Source organism: Pristiophorus japonicus, chromosome 8 (assembly GCF_044704955.1).
Source record: "Pristiophorus japonicus isolate sPriJap1 chromosome 8, sPriJap1.hap1, whole genome shotgun sequence".
Taxonomy (NCBI): domain Eukaryota; kingdom Metazoa; phylum Chordata; class Chondrichthyes; family Pristiophoridae; genus Pristiophorus; species Pristiophorus japonicus.
Window position 1 is genome coordinate 134,975,994 of NC_091984.1, and position 17,894 is coordinate 134,993,887.

Consider the following 17,894-nt stretch of genomic DNA (forward strand, 5'->3'; position numbering starts at 1 on the left):
AACTTATCGCCAAGGCTGGGGATAGATAACATCATTATCTTCTTTGGAAGTTAAACCACTTTATTCACCTTGTATTAGAATTTATTTTATTTATTTTTTGTTGTATGTTTAACAACAGCGTTGAAGAGGGTCAGAGAAACTTGGAGCAACTTCTTCTGTCAAAGCTCCAATGAGACTTTAAAGATGAGAATTTAAAGATTTTTAATTCACTTTTCCCCCAAAATTAATGTTTAAAACGCCTTCCCCCCCCCCCCCCAAGTTTCGAATATGATTTTGGAGGAAACGAGCAAAAATCAATTTTCCCCTTGTCTAAACAAGTTTTGAAGTCCAATCGCTTTTAAAGATGCTCTGAAGTGCTTAAAAAGTTTTATAATTGCAATTTCTCAATATTTGATTTTGAATGAACGACTGAAGTGAGTAGCTTTACACAAACATGCAACCATGCTGTTGAGGAGGGAGAGGGCAGGGGAGGATTTGTAGGAGTGAATATTACTTTTCATTGACTTGAAAAAAATATCAATAAAACGTTTAGGAATAGACCGAAAAAGGGGGAAAACACTAACTCTTATTTTGTTTGTCGTTCTATAGTCCGAACAAGTCCTGGGAATAATGTAAATATAGATTTCCTGTTAAACGTTAGAGTATTAATAGAAACAAGAGTTATGTAATGATGTATAAAGCTACTTTCGAAGAAAGCACTATTGAGAAAGACACAGAAAATACTTCGATTCAACTGATGATGTGGGTATAAATGTTTGAAATTGCAGATTAAAAATGGAGTACGATGAAGTTTGTTTCCTGCTAGTAAATTACGAAGTACCTAAAATAATTCAACATTTTTTGTGATAAGAGCAGGAAATAATATTGTGGTGAATGTTTGAGAAAAAAACATTAGAAGCAAAACTCGTAAATTAACATTTTTACATCAACATATTAGTAAACATATCCAAGGTCACTCTGGTTCTCCTGACCAGGAAAAAAGATGAATGCTTATTTCTGTTACATCAAAGCTATTCCTGCTTTTTGTTTTTAATTAAGTGGCGCAAGTTTTGTAAATGTTTTTCTGAACTTGTGAATAAATGCTGCATTTCTGACATGTTACATGGGGGTGTGTTGGTTCAAGAAGACCACATTAATTAATGAAGTTGAATATACGGATACCCGTTTTTGTTCAATTCTTTTTAATACTGTGAACTAAAGAACTATAGCACTTTATATTTGTTGGTTGTCTGATTGCATTGTGAATAATATTCTAATTATGTATCTGGACGTCCAGCACATCAGCGCCATAGGAAAGCCGCTGCTCCTACTGCGTGTGGCATTAGGGATGGGCTAATACGTTGAAAAGTAATACAAATTGCACAAATAGATATGCCTTTTTCAATAGTCAATGCGTATCTCTGTAACTGAGTGACATTTCCGCAGTGATAATGCATTATTATGCAGTTCTTTGATTTCCCAATTATTCCTGACCAATATTTCCTTTAAATAGTTTGTACATGATGAACTTAAAAGCTTTTAAGTAATTCTACTGTAAACAAACTTGCAGAATGGGCATATAAATGACAATGAATTTCAACATAGGTGAGTGTGAGGTGGTGCATTTTGGTAGGAGGAATAAGGAGGCTACCTGCTCCTTGGAAAATAAGAGTCTAAATGGGGTAGTGGGGCAAAGGGATTTAGGAGTATAGATTCACAAATCATTAAAAGTAGCAACGCAGGTTAAAAAAGCCATAAAAGTGCAAATAAAGCACGGGTTATTTCGAGAGGAATAGAATTCAAAAGCAGAGAAGTTATGTTAAACTTATATAGAACCTTGTCTGATTGTCCCATGATTTGAGACAGTGGGGTGGCAATGGCAATATGGTACTCCTGTATATGTTGTAAAAGTTGTTGTTAAAATCTGCCCACTGACAAAAAGGTCGCGCTCAAAGAAGTTCATGCCTGTTCACTCAAAAAAAATAATTAGAGGGAACATTGCCTGTAGCCCTCGAAGATTTCTCCATAATATTCTAATGTTTATATTTGTTGTCTTTCTGTTAAATATCATTACACAGAATGTTCATTGTTCATCATTTTGTTTTGGCAGCTTTTGAACAGGAAAGATAAAACAACGTTTGAAAAATTAGAATATCTGGTGTCCAAAGAAGACAATTACAAGAGGCTCAGGGATTACGTTAATAGTTTGAAGATGACTCCATGTATTCCATATTTAGGTAAGGATTGCTGTTTTGAATTCTTCAGAATCAGTGTTTCATCCAAATACCTTTTCTATGTTTGGACAAATTAATTGAGGTGGCGTATAAAGTTTATTCCCACTATTTCCGAATTTTAGTGGAATGATTATGGAAAATACCAGCGGTGATGCTTTGAGCAATGCTTTTCACTCGAGGGGGAAATTAGACGACTCGTCTACCCACCTGATGGTTGTGGTGCACAGCCCGCTTATTGGCTTGAAAATCGTTATTAATTACTGTCTGATCCTGTCAGATTTGTTTGCTTTAGTTTGAAAAATGTTTTAAAAATAAGTGTATAAAGTGTGGAGATTTTCCAACACAAATACAGATATGTTCATCGAGCAGTTCATTCTGCAAGATAATTACCAGCCATTGTTTTTGCACCAGTATTTAACTCTCTCATATGTCCAATGCTTAAGACTATTTTTTTCCAACATAGTACATAGTCAGGAATCATGTTAATGAAAATGAGGGAGAAATTATTTGAATGATCTTATTCACTGTGGTGGTGTATAAAGTTTATTCCCACTATTTCCTAATTTTAGTGGAATGATTATGGAAAATACCAGCAGTGATGCTTTGAGCAATGTTCTTCACTAAAGAGGGAAATTAGAGGGCTCATCTACCCACTTGATGGTTGTGGTGCACAACCCGCTTATTGGCTTGTTGCTCACCCTGTATTCCGCTATCCCAGCTTACTTTGTGTGCGAGATTATTCTTTGCTTCCTCAGGAAAGTGGGTTTGTCCATGTCCACTTTGCTTCACATTTGGAACAATATCTGATGTGCCTCAGTCATAACACATTTTTCACAAGAGTTCTGTCCATTTATCTTGCATTGCTCCATTTTACCTAAAGACAGTTTTATGCATAATTAATGATTCTTTACATTTTTTTTTGGCTTATTCATTGTACTTGCATGTGAAACCTTGTGGACAGTGGTTTACATAGAATTACGTGTTAGATATGAGTCCTGATTGATAGAGATTGTTGGTAGGTGAGTAACAGATGTGTGGTGCATTGAGTAGTTGCTGAGGCTAGTGGTGCAATTAGTGGGAAATGGTATTTAAGGTCATTGAATTTTTTACGGCACTGCATCCAAGTCCTTGGTGCTTGACTCCTGACATTAACCACCTATTTGATCCCACTGCCTTCTGAGAGTTTGTCTGAAGGACCTCCTGGCCCCGGGTGGATAGAGCACATCTCTCCTCCTCTCCACCTCTTCCACCAAGACCTCCAGTGCAGGGTTGGAAAATCTTCCATGTTGTGCCATTATTCTGACTTTTTTCACGTCAGATTCACTTCCTGAATGACTTCCACCACCTGCTCCAGTCGCAATGCACCTCCGCTTCGAGAGGTGCAGGCTGGCTTTAAGAAGTGCAGACTAGCTTTAAGTGGTGCTGGCCTCTCACAATTTTGGGCCCCCTGCTGAGCTGAACTGAACAGTGCGGTTAGCGCTGGCTGCGTGTTGGATTCATGTTAATTAACAGGCATCATGACATTGGCATGCTGCCTGCTTCGGAAGCCACGTGATCCCCATGCCTTTTTTTGGGAGCTATCGTAATGAGACCCCTTAATCTTTTTACTACTGTTATGCCAGTCTGTTGCATGAAAAATGAGCACACAATATAACAGTAGTTGTGTGGGGGAAAAAATTGAGTTGAACCTTTTTATTTTACATTCCATTCCATAATGACAAATGTAAGCAGGCTAGCTCGTCCTCAAACAAACTGATGACAAGTATCGGTGCAGGACTCTGGACTATTGGAATCTAATTCAGATTCTGCTGTTTGTAGCGTGAACAACATAAATGTAATACAAGTCTAAAGATTAAGATATTCTGCGTGTCAACTCTGATGTTTTATGTGCAATAAACCTATAATACAAGAAGTGTCCTTTCTACCAGATTAGACTGTAATATGTGAAGTTTTTCTAATGACACTGCAAATAACATTAGTTATCTGTGCATCTAATCTATTTCAGCCTAGTACCTGACCCACAGCCTGAAATTTGTAACCTTCCAATCTGCGAGCAAATTAAAATAAAAGCAAATACTACGGCAGCTGGAAATCTGAATTAAAAAATGAAAAATGCTGGAAACACTCAGCAGGTCAGGCAGCATTTGAGGAGAGGGAAAGTGTTTCATGTCGATTACCTTTTATCAGAACAATTAAACTCTGATGACCTCAATTCAGAGCAAAACTTCAAAAACAAAAAAAATCAGGCAGTCAATGTGTAACACACAAAATCTGTTGAAAAAATTTTTGTTTCAAATGTTTTTTTATTTTTGTGCATTTGAGATTTCCCCCCCCCTCCCACCCCCCCACTGCCGTGTGTTCCTGAAAAATATACAAACACATGCTTTCTGTGGAAATTATGTTTCAACAGCTTTCTCAGGATTATGAACTATATTCTGTGTTGTCTCATTCTCTGCTCATTTCAATTTCTAGCAGTTGACTGATTGTTTTACCATGCAGTGGGAACTGAGTAATGAAGTATTTAGAGCTACTTGTATTCCAGGCTGTACCACTAATATCCAGACAAACACGCAATCCCACAAGAATTAGTGAAGAAAGCTATTAATCATCAATCGAACCGTAAGCCTGGAAGGCTATGTGGAGTCGGATTCTGGCAAGGCTTATGCACAGCCGAACTCAGATATACAGCGAGTGACAAAACCAAGGGAATTTCTTAAAATTTATGCAAAGAGTGTAGTCTGGCAACAGTAAAGGAAAATAAGTGTTTGAATTCTGAACTTAAATCTGAAAAACATTAAAGTGGTCATTGTTTTTCTATTGAGAAATTACAGAACCCACAAGAGCTTATCATGGGCTGTCTCAAGAGTTTGTGTCATTTACTTGAAAAACAAGTAAAGTTCATTCATGTTGTGATATCTTGATTCAATCAGCCCTGACGTAGCCTGCTTTTCGCAACACAATTAGCCACCATTTTGTACCATAATTCAACTGGTTTGCTAAAGGCCATTCATCAGCATCAGGAAAATTATGTTCGCATCATTTGGCCTGTTAAGGATGTCTTACAGTGATGATATTCCATTGTTTCTTGCTGCTTTCCCTTACTACTTCTAAGAAAATAAACACCATTTCTCCAGGTTCATTTAAACCAGGCATGCAAGAGAGAACAGCTTAGACTTGAAATACAGATCAGCAGAATGCGATGGGTGGTCAGGAGAAGAAAGAATAACCGAAAGTAAATCCAGACAAAGAGAACAGTCACAATGGGACTGAGTTGAGCAAAAACAAGGAGCACAATAATGGGTGAGGATTGCTTGGATTGGAGAAGGGGGTTGTTTGGAAGTGATGTACCCGAAACCCAATGCTGGGTCGGTCCACTTTTGTCTTCAGTATGCCTAGATCATTTGGATTTATGCATGGGCAGAATGCTACTGAGACTTGCTAATAACACAAAAGGTTTGGTAACTAGTGACGAAGACTGCAAAAAAAAATCAGGACACCGACAGGTTAGTGGAATAGGCAGGCAGGTAGCCAACAATATTTAATGCAGAGAAGTGAGAGTTATGCAATTTGGGACGAAGTGTGAGGAATGAGAGTTATACACTCATTGGAAATATGCTGAAGACTATGGATGAGCAGAATCACTTGGGTGAAAATATATTCTTTGAAAGTACTAGTGCAGGTGGATAAAGCCATAAAAATAGCCAAGAACATTCTGAATTGTATAAATTGGTGCTTTGAAGGGTTCTGAGAAATTTGTACATGGCAGTAGTTAAGCCCAGTTGGAGCAGTTTGTTTTGAGCACTCCATTACAGAAAGGATATCAAAACCAACGTGTACTGCCTGGATGACGCCAGAGATGAGAAACTATAGTTATAAGGGCCCGAAGTTTCCACATGATTTGCTCCTGATTTTTAGGAGCAACTGGTGTAGAACGGAGTATCTTAGAAATCGGAATTCTCCACATTTAGTTTCCTCCAGTTCTAGTCAGGTAGATCAGTTTCACTTTGGAACAGAATTTTTTTTTCAAAAGGGGGCGTGTCCGGCCATTGACGCCTGATTTCAAAGTTTCCACAGTGAAAACGTACTCCAAACTAACTTAGAATGGAGTAAGTGAAGATTTTTGTACGCTTGAAAAAACCTTGTCTACATTTTAAAAAATCAGGCGCAGGTTACAAATTAGGCGTAGGGAACGAGGTGAGGGGGGGGGAAGGGAAGTCATTAAATTCTACAATCAATCCTTAGTTCTACTTATACAAATATTATACAAATAAATCCAACCTGAATAAAAATTTATAAGCAAAGAAAAGATTAAATAAACCATGTTCCTACCTGTGTGAAAGTGCTTCAGGCAGGCCTTTCAGGCAGCGGTGTGGCGTCAGTGTCTCGACGGCAGCGGCATCAAGCAGCCTTCGAGCTGAGCTGCTGTGCTTGAGGCAGGCCTTCATTCCCCGTGAAGATGCAGCACCCGGACGGACTTGAGGCCATTCGGCCATGGGATTGCAGCGGCGTCAGTGGCTGGCCGGGAGCCGAAGAATGAACACAGAACACACGCAGCTGCAGATTTAAAATTCTTTAGGCCGTTCGGCCATGCTTATGGGGCGGCGTCAGTGGCTCGAAGGCAGCCGAAGAATCAGGAGCGGACGTGAGGCCATTCGGCCATGGGATTGCAGCGGCGTCTGTGGCTGGCCGGGAGCCGAAGAAAGAACAGCAGCAGCCTTCGAGCTGTGAGGGGGACTGACTGAGGCCATTTGGACAGGGAGAGGCAGCCACATCGACATCTTTATATTTAAATTTGCAGAATGGGTGCTGCATTGTCAACACCACATATTATGCAATGGTTTGCTTCCTCATGCAAGAAATTCTTTGTTCTTGGTGGACGTTGATCCATTGCAAAGTTGAATTGGCACTTTTATTTCTCCAAACACATAGTCCTTAATTTGCAGGCACCGGTTCTACAAGTTTAGCAGTGAAAAGCTGAACTCACTGATTTCAGCAGGTGATTTATTCAGCAGTGCTGCTAAAAGCACTCCCTCACACACAGAAATATCAAGAAAATTAAAATACAAGCCTTTGCAGGGGTCCAAGAAACAAATCTTCACTTTCTGCAGTACTTTTAAAAATGGCTGAGTGCCAATGTTTACTTCAGACTGCACGTGCGCGAACGCTCCAACGCGCGCGCGCAGGGTTGCCGGCACCAAGAAGCCTCATTTCAATTGTACCCGCCCCCTCCTACTTACAAAATCGGCGCGCGTGGTAGGCTCCGCCCCCTGTGCGCCGCGCCAAGCAGACATCGAGCTCATACCGCACTTTTTTTCCGGCGCGAGAAACAGGCGCCCAGCTCTGAGGTGCGCCTTTTTCGCCGCGTGTGGAAACTTGGGGCCAAAGAGCCACTTGAGATACTGAGACTATTTCCATTAGCGCAGATGCCCTGACACGAGCGTCAGCTTGGTTCCAAGAGGCTCATGGTACCACGGAGCAGTCAAGCACCATTACTGTTCCTGGTCCTCGGATTCCATCTGGGTACAACACCAGAATTAGTTTAAGAACAGCAGAGAGAGGCACATGGATGGGCATGGCTGTAAGAAACATTTACTGTGGATATATATATGTGCATTGTAAATCTACTTTGTGATATGAAGTCCTCTGTTTCACAGTATCTGTGTTTGTTTTGTTTTCCTCTGAGGTTTGGAGTAGAGTTTGTAACAGGACACAATTCTTTCTCTGCCTCCTTACTTAAACTATTACCTCCTTAAACATACTTCTTCTGAGAGATCCTAGTGACATGGTCTTTGACTCTGGTGGCAGGGTATTTCCAGGTTGGTAGTCTACTACTTTGGCTTGACCTTGTGCTATGTGTCTCTGTCATTTCCTTTCCCTCCATTTCTACCTTTCTACCTTAATTGTAAGAACAAACATGGCGATTGCCATAGTGAGCCTCACGGTAAAGACACAGTGACAGACTGTTGGAATGAAAAACTTTTCCCTGCGTGACTCTGTCGAAAGGCAGCTTGTCGAATCCTGTCACAGCAGCTGAATTTAGGTTTTTGTTACCGTTTCAGTTAAAGCTGATATTTTAGACAAGGTTTGTAGCTAGTTAATGCCTTATGAACTCGACCACTTCCAGTTGGACAAGTCATTCGGGTAATAGCCTTTTTTTCTACAAGCTTAACTTAAATCCGGTGTAAATGGAAGATTATCTGGTATTTGCCGCCTTCCTCAACTGAATATCTTTGAGAATATTTTGAAAGATATTTGATTGAGGAAAAAGACATCATTATTTTGAATATACAAACTAAGTATGTATTAAAGAAAAAAAGTGTAAGCTAAACCAGTGGTTTCAAAAATGAACGATAGACCAATTAAAAGATAAAATGCTGTACTTTAAAGGTTAAATTAAAACTTTGGAATTATACTCGCCTGTGAGGATAATAACTTACTATCCAATTTCTGTAGTAACACAATCTTAAATGGACGAATACAACAATTAAAATGGGACTAAAGAAGAAAAGCAAGCTGCAAAAAGCCTTCAGGGGAAAAGAGGGGCCAAAGCCGACAGCAGCAACGGTCTGAAATAGGGCAAAAGTGATATTAAAGGAACAGAGAGGATCTTGGAGATATGTATAGCTAAGGATGTTGAGCACAGAATTGAAAGGTTCTTCCAGCATTAGGATAAAAGAGTGTTTCGAGAGCACGTTAGTACTCAGCAATAAGTGTGCCACTGAAATGCAAGAGCATAAGATGTTGCATTTGAAATATAAATGAAATCTTCACCAGCAAGGGAATATGCAGTTTCTGTTGTGACCTAGAGGATATTGAAATTAGCGTGACAGTTAAGTTAGGACTTAAGACAAATGGTATTTATCCTGGTGTGCTGTTAGGGACAACAAAGAAAATGTTCAGAACATTTCCTCTTGTCTTGGAGGAATTGTCATGGAAGAACTGGTGAGGTTGAGCAGAACTGAATGGAGACGAATATGTTACCTAAATTTAATAAATGTGACCTGAGCAACTGCAGGTCCATTAGCCTAAAATCAGGAGAAGGTAGCTGTACTGTAAGACTAATGCAATAATCTTGTAAGGAGGAGTCAACCTAGATTTAGAGGGGGAATAATATCCTGCCTTACCAATTATGTTGATTGTTTTGAGGATGGTATCAGAAAAGTAGATTGCAGCACTGTGTATGATATAGTTTATTTTTCACTGAAAGCTTTTAACAAACTTCTTCACACAAAATTTCTACTTAAACTAAAAAATACAGGAATCCAGAATAGACCATATCACTGGCTAGAAGCTGATTGAAGAATAGGTAAAATTTCACACCAAGGTGGTGGTGAGTGGAATCCCACGAGGATCTGTACATGAACTCCATTTAAAAAAAATCTACATCAATGCTTTGAATATAGAAAATAAGTGTAAGCTTGTCAAATTTGTCTGAAAGCAAAATAAGGAGTAAATAGAGATCGAGTAGCTGAAGATCGACAAGCAGGAAAAAAATGGTAAAAATAAAAATTTTAAAGCTTTGTCTACGTGCATGTAGCATTCGTAACAAAATAGATGAGTTGACGGCACAAATAGATACAAATGGGTATGATCTGATAGCCATTACAGAGACGTGGTTGCAAGGTGACCAGGACTGGGAACGAAATATTCAAGGGTATTTGACAATTCGGAAGGACAGACAGAAGGAAAAAGGAGGTGGCGTAGCAATGTTAATAAAGGATGAGATCAGTACGTTAGTGAGAAACGATATTGGCTCAGAGGATCAAGATGTTGAATCAGTTTAAGTGGAGATAAGAAATAATAAAGGGAAAAAGTCACTGGTAGGCGTGGTCTATAGGTCCCCTAACAGTAGCTACACTGTTGGACAGAGTATAAATCAAGACATAATGGAGGCTTGTAATAAAGGAATGGCAATAATCATGGACGATTTTAACCTTCATATTAATTGGGCAAAGCAAATTGGCCAGGATTGCCTTGAGGAAGAGTTCACACAGTGTATCCGGGATAGTTTCCTTGAACAGTATGTTGCAGAACCAACCAGGGAGCAGTGAGTGCGGATAAATGGGTCATTGTCCGGTTGGCAAACAGTGACTAGTGGGGTGCCGCAGGGATCGGTGCTGGGTCCTCAACTATTTGCAATTTATATTAATGACTTGGATGAAGGGCCCGAGTTTAATGTAGCCATGTTTGCTGATGATACAAAGATGGGTGGGAAAGCAAATTGTGAGGAGGACACAAAAAATATGCAAAGGGATATAGGCAAAGTGAGTGAGCAAAAACTTGGCAGATGGAGCATAATGTGGGAAAATATAAGGGTATCCACTTTGGCAGAAATAATAGAAAAGCAAATTATAATTTAAATGGAGAAAAATTACAAAGTGCTGCAGTGCAGAGGGACCTGGGGGTCCTTGTGCATGAAACACAAAAAGTTAGTATGCAGGTACAGCAAGTAATCAGGAAGGCAAATGGAATGTTGGCATTTATTGCAAGAAGGATAGAGTATAAAAGCAGAGACGTCCTGCTACAACTGTACAGGGTATTGGTGAGGCCACACCTGGAGTACTGCGTCCAGTTTTGGTCTCTGTATTTAAGGAAGGATATACTTGCATTGGAGGCTGTTCAGAGAAGGTTCACTAGGTTGATTCCGGAGATGAGAGGGTTGACTTATGAGGATAGTTTGAGTAGGTTGGGCCTATACACATTAGAGTTCAGAAGAATGAAAGGCAATCTTATTGAAACTTATAAGATAATAAGGGGGCTTGACAAAATGGATGCAGCGAGGATATTTCCACTCATTGGGGAAACTAAAACTGGGGGACATAATCTCAGAATAAGGGGCCACCCATTTAAATCTGAGGTGAGGAGAAATTTCCTCAGAGCTCTAAATCTAGGAATTCTCTGCCCCAGAGAGCTGTGGAGGCTGGGTCATTAAATATATTTATCATCATCCCATCATAGGCAATCCCTCGGAATTGAGGAAGACTTGCTTCCACTCCTGAAGTGAGTTCTTTGGTGGCTTAACAGTCCAATACGAGAGCCGCAGACTCTGTCACAGGTGGGACAGACATTCGTCGAGGGAAGGGGTGGGTGGGACTGGCTCCTTCCGCTGCCTGCGCTTGACCTCTTCACGCTCTCGGCGTTGAGATTCGAAGAGCTCAACGCTCTCCCGGATGCACTTTTTCCACCTGAGGCGGTCTTCGGCCAGGGACTCCCAGGTGTCAGTGGTGATGTCGCACTTTATCAGGGAGGCTTTGAGGGTGTCCTTGTAACATTTCCGCTGCCCCCTTTGGCTCGTTTGCCGTGAAGGAGCTCCACATAGAGCAGTTACTTAGGGAGTGTCTGGCATGCGAACTATGTGGCCTGCCCAGCGAAGCTGATCGAGTGTGGTCAGTGCTTCAATGCTGGGGATGTTAGCTTGGACAAGGACACTGATGTTGGTGTGTCTGTCCTCCCAGGGGATTTGCAGGATCTTGCGGAGACATCGTTGGTGATATATCTCCAGTGATTTGATGTGTCTTCTGTACATCGTCCATGCCTCTGATCCATATAGGAGGATAGGTATGACTACAGTCCTGTAGACCATGAGCTTGGTGGTAGATTTGAGGGCCTGGTCTTCGAACACTCTTTTCCTCAGGCGGCCGAAGGCTGCACTGTTGCAGTGGACACAATGTTGAATCTCCGCATCAAAGTCTGCTTTTGTTGATAAGAGGCTCCCGAGATATGGGAAATGGTCCATGTTGTTGAGGGCCACGCCGTGAATCTTGAAATATATTTAAGGCAGAGATAGACAGATTTTTGAATGATAAGGGTAGTACAGGGTTATGGGGAGCGGGCAGGGAAGTGGAGTTGAGTCCATGATCAGATCAGCCATGATATTGAATGACTGAGCAGGCTCGAGGGGCCAAATGGTCTACTCCTGCTCCTATTTCTTATGTTCTTATGTACTTTCTGATTGGTTCTTGCTAAGTTTAACACAATCAGAAAATCATTTCTTTCTGAGCACATCTCTTAAAATTTCCTTTCAGGGGCACTCATCAGCAGTGCCATGAGACATCAACTTGTGACAAATAAAAATTAACACCGATGCATAAATTGAAAATATATTCAAAAAATGGGGCAGGTGGGGGGTCATAAATATACAGCGAATGGAATTTAATTCACAGCAGGAAACAAAAAAAGACACGATTATCAGAATAGACTTGTATAACCTATCCAGAATACTAGGTTATAAAGCCATAACAATAATATGTCTTATGCTGAGGCTTCAGGGTACTCTGTTGTTCACTATGAAGGATGTATTGCAGAGTATAGTGGGAATGGTAAGAAATTGATCCCAATTATAAGGTTTATGAGTTACAAGGTTGAGAGAAGCTCAGGCTTATAGTTTAGAAACTAAGTGGGTTGGGCGGCTTATCATCGTATATTAAAATATTCAATAGTAAAGATAATGCGTCCACAAAATGTTATTTGAAATTAAGCTAGGAAAGTATGGCCGGAGGACATAAAGAAATTAGTGAAAAACAAATTTTAAAAACATAATAGGAAGAACTTTTCTACTCAAGGAACAATTAAATGTTTGGAATAATTTACAATGCAGGTTAGTTTGGATAAAAGCTGAATGCTGTGTGGGGAATTAAATACTTAAAAGATGAGTTGCAACATCTCTCAATTGTCTCGTTTTCTTAATATGCAGAAAATTATATTTTTGCAAGTCATTAGCTGGAATATGTTTTTCAAATGAAATTTTTTTTCCAAACTTAGTTCATGTATCTTTTGTAATTACTCTCAGGTATTTAAGCAATTAGTGTGTCATTGTCTGGTGACGATGCATTTGTGGTAGGGTGTCAGTTGTCCTCTACAATTCTCTACATGACGAGTTGCTGATTTCAGTCAGCATAACTGAGGTAGCAAGAGGCAAAGTACTTCCTCCATAGAGAGAGAAAATCAGAGATTGGTTAATCTATGTTGATCTCGCACACTTCCTTGCAGTAGTTTTGCAAGTGGTTACGAAGTATTTCCAATGGATATTCCTACACCTATGTACATCAGCTGTGAAAAAGGCATTATATTTGTGGTTTAGTTTTCAGAACACTGCAGCCTTTACAACTCCAGCGATATTGCTCTGTTGAACACAAAAAAGTAGCTGTAATTGAATACCCACCAGCTGGTTGACTTGTCATTCTGTTCCCCATACAAGTGCAATGAGATCACATCAAAAAAGCTGAGACAAGTAGTAAAGTTGGGAAATGTTTTAATTCTTTGAAGACGTTTCTGATACGAGTGCTTATATCCTCAACTGTTGTGATTTTTTGAGTAATACAGCAGTGTCTTTTATTATTGCTGTGGTGACTTTATCATTACGGTATATTAGGTCTTCTATACCAATGAAAAACAGTCTCACGTTATTATGGGATTATTTCCATTGGGATGGAGAAAGTTAAAAGGTAACACAGGATTTTTAAATTACGAAGGTTTAGAAAGGCTGACTGTTTCCTCTGGTTAGGGAGTTAGCGATGAGGGATCAAAATTGTTACCAGGAAAATTAGAGAAATTAGGCATGGAATGCTTTGTCACAGGCTGGTTGTGGCAGGGACCATTGCATCATCTTAGGGAAGAATAGATAAACATGTAAAGTGGAGGAAGAAAAGCTGCAGAAAAGCTTCAGGATTGGCTTTGCATTATTCTAGCAAAGTTATGGCTAAGACACAGTGGACTAAATGGCATCATGTTTGGCTATAAACTTCAGTGATTCTGTGTTTCATATGCAGGTAAGAATACCTGTCAACCCACGGTCCACGGGGAGGGGGAAGGTACAGGTGAAGAGGATCACTTGCTATGCTGTCCCTTGAGGAAAATCTGTCCCATTGCAATCACATGGACTTCCTCCATTCTGATGTATTAGCCAGTCTGAGTTTTCTTTAATTCATTCATGGGATGTGGGCATCGCTGGCAAGGCCAGCATTTATTGCCCATCACTATTCGCCCTTGAAGGTTGTGGTATGCCACCTTCTTGAACCGCTGCAGTCTGTGTGGCGAAGGCACACCCGCAGTGCTGTTAGGGAAATATATCACCGTTGTTTCATTGTAGCTGGGTCAAAATCCTGGAATACCATCCCTAACAGCACTGAGAGGCCGGGATTTCCAGGCCAATATTTAGAAGATGTTAGTCCAGTTCATTCATTGATTCGTAAAATGATCTGGAAGCTTTCTTCAATGTGAAAAGTGCTACATAAATGAAAGCTGTTATATTCTTGATGGCACAACATCGTTTCAACAAATCATCAGCTAAGTAATTATGATAATGTTGAATATCGTTAAGTGGGCCATTACTAACCAGAGACAAATAAATGGCTGAAGTAAAAAAGACTTATTAGTTCTAATTTTCTCAATAATTTCTCCATTAAGCAGAAGTGTTATGAACACTGTGCTCATTATGATAATCACTGCAGAGGACAATTAGATCATTAGATATGCTTACTGTGAGTGTCTAACCATGGAAAGCATTTTCACTCTCGAGAAATGAATAGCTGTTATCTGAAACTCTCTTTTTATTGTGCTTTTACTTTAACACAGGAGTTACCTCTGAGCGGGATTTTTCCTGTATATAACAAAATCATAAGCCTGTTCTTTATAAACGGATTTATGACTTGGTTGTACGTGGCACCGGAAGCTACTAATGACCAATTCGTATAATGCCTTGAATAGTGATATTACTATTTGTTTATTCACACAACTAAATTAAGATGTCCAAAATATTATAAAGAACAGAACCTACAAGGAGAGCACTTGTACGGTTTGTAGAGTGGACAACTGTTGTATATCAGTACCTCATACATTTATCACTATACAGTAAACATATTCTAAATTAACATTACTAAATTGGCTTATTAATATATACTACATTTATCTGATCTGAGATTCACTCCACATTTATCTGCCTGTTCAGTTTACAGGAAGATAAAATGCTGAAGAATCTGTTTAATTTATATATGACATTATCTGTGTCTGAATTAAGCTTTGTTAATTTTCAACTACAGACCAATGGTAAAGTACTATTACTTATTACATTTAGTTTTCCTCCAATAACGTATTAGTTCAGTAAAATAACCCTTCTTGTATACAGGCTTTTCCATCTGTCAATTTTCTAGCTTGACAGATCTCGTACATATCGGGAGCGAGGACACTTGCAGGGCAAGATTTCTGATATTTAGGCATATCTTGCCCAGCAAATGTCCTCAAAACTCTTGCGCCTGAAAAAGAAGGCACATAGCCTGATAAAAGCAGACGTATAGCTTACTTTTACAGGCGTAAGAGTTTTAAAACATACAAAAATATAATTTAATTAAATTTTAAAAACACATTTTATTGTTAAAAACCCTGCCCACTAAGGTAAGTTTACTTTTAACTCAAATTACAAAACTTTAAAAAAAATCAGAAAAATATTTTTTTTCTCAAAGGCATTTATTTATTAACTTTAATTTCAATTAATTTTAATTGAGTTTTTTTTAACTTTTTATTGTGTTTAGTGTGTTTGTTTTTTTTCTCATTAATAGCAATGAGAACTCGTAGATACGAGTTCCCCTCCGCACAGGGTGCCCAAAGATCAGGAGTGTGGGACTTAAGTGCAACCAGAATTTCAGGAGCAGCCCCTTTAAATAACAAAACAGGGGCTGCAACCTCGTGCACTCAATAAAAACATGGAACACGGACTCTTCCAGACCGCAGAAATTGCAGGCGGCCTAAAGCCTACTGCATCTGGTATTCCCAGGCGGTCTCCCATCCAAGTACTAACCAAGTCTCACTCTGCTTGGTTTCCGAGATCAAACGAGATCGGGCATTTTCAGACTAGTGTGGCCATAGGCTCCTTGTGCATGAATCCCAAAAGATTAGTTTGCAGGTGCAGCAGGTAATCAGGAAGGCGAATGGAATGTTGGCCTTCATTGCGAGAGGGATGGAGTACAAAAGCAGGGAGGTCCTGCTGCAACTGTACAGGGTATTGGTAAGGCTGCACCTGGAGTACTGCTTGCAGTTTTGGTCACCTTACTTAAGGAAGGATATACTAGGTTTGGAGGGGGTACAGAGACGATTCACTAGGCTGATTCCGGAGATGAGGGAGTTACCTTATGATGAGAGATTGAGTAGACTGGGTCTTTACTCGTTGGAGTTCAGAAGGATGAAGGGTGATCTTATAGAAACATTTAAAATAATGAAAGGGATAGACAAGATAGAGGCAGAGAGGTTGTTTCCAATGGTCGGGGAGACTAGAACTAGGGGGCACAGCCTCAAAATACGGGGGAGCCAATTTAAAACCGAGTTGAGAAGGAATTTCTTCTCCCAGAAGGTTGTGAATCTGTGGAATTCTCTGCCCAGTTGAGGCTAGCTCATTGAATGTATTCAAATCACAGATAGCTAGATTTTTAACCAATAAGGGAATTAAGGGTTACGGGGAGCGGGCGGGTGAATGGAGCTGAGTCCACAGCCAGATCAGCCATGATCTTGTTGAGTGGCGGAGCAGGCTCGAGGAGCTAGATGGCCTACTCCTGTTCCTAATTCTTATGTTCTTATGTACTCCTTCCAGGTAAAACAACGATTTACTTGTAGTTCTTTCAATTTAGTATATTGTATTCACTGCTCACGATGTGGTCTCCTCTACATTGCTTTGCGGAGCACCTTCATTCAGTCCGCAAGTGTGATCCTGAACTTCCGGTCGCCTGTAACTTTAATTCTCCACTCCACTCCCACTCTGACCTCTCCATCCTCTGTCTCCTGCACTGTTCCAACGAAGCACAATGCAAGCTCGAGGAACAGCACTCATCTTTCATTTTGGCACTTTACAGCCTTCTGGACTCAACATCGAGTTCAACAATTTTAGAGCGTAGCCAATCTTTGGCTCCCTTCGGCCCGCCCCCCGGCGAGCTTATTTCTTTTTTTTTCTCCTTGTCTCTAATGGCAGCTGGTCATTATCCTGCCATTCACCCCTTATCTTGCCTAATGTTTATCTAACTCCTGTCATTACCATTTCAATTTGGCCCATCATCCCTTTTGTCTCTTTAATCTCTCCTGTCTTCCACCCTGTTCCAGAACTTCTCTTTTGTTCTTTCTTCCCCTCCCCCTTTCAGCTTGTTAAGAATGTGTTCTTTCTGAACATTCTCCAGTTCTGATGAAGTGTCATCGACCCGAAATGTTAACTCTGCTTTCTCGCGACCACTCTACTTTTCATATCTATAATGCTGCCCTGGGAAGAAGAGGACGGCGGCAATGTTTTTTTTTATATGAGCTTTAGCCAGCAGTGTATTATACAGCAAGTAATTTTATATGGTTTCTCTGTTCATGAGGGAGTATTGTATAATGACTTGTTATGTATACTGTGAAGAAACAATGTATATCTTTTTAGGTCTGGCTGCTGGCGGGTGCAATTTAAAGGCGATCAGTTTGTGTAAGTTTACTAAAGCAGGACATCCAGTATCCACACATTGATTTATTATGTGTGCAATCATACACATGCTGAGAATGGCTATGGAACAGTGACCAGATGCCCTGTAAAAACTGTTCTGCCGAATTGAATTTTCAACCTGAAATGTGCAGAATTTTTCTGAAAATCTGGAAGAGGGAAAAATACAGCAAACTCTCATGATGTTTGCATTTTTAATTTTCCCCAGTAATTTCAGGCTCATTACATCA

At 40.0% G+C, this 17,894-nt stretch overlaps 1 protein-coding gene and 1 pseudogene across 6 annotated transcripts in view; one reads left to right on the forward strand and one right to left on the reverse strand.

Annotated features, from left to right (window-relative positions):
* ralgps2 (Ral GEF with PH domain and SH3 binding motif 2) overlaps positions 1 to 17,894 on the forward strand; it is a 641,885-nt gene that overhangs the window by 403,440 nt on the left and 220,551 nt on the right. For all 6 annotated transcript variants that reach the window (XM_070887410.1, XM_070887411.1, XM_070887407.1 and 3 more), the window contains one exon: positions 2,090 to 2,216. In XM_070887410.1, the coding sequence (XP_070743511.1) occupies positions 2,090 to 2,216 (127 nt within the window). The remainder of the gene's footprint in view (positions 1 to 2,089; positions 2,217 to 17,894) is intronic.
* On the reverse strand, positions 15,957 to 16,075 carry LOC139269721 (5S ribosomal RNA; annotated as a pseudogene).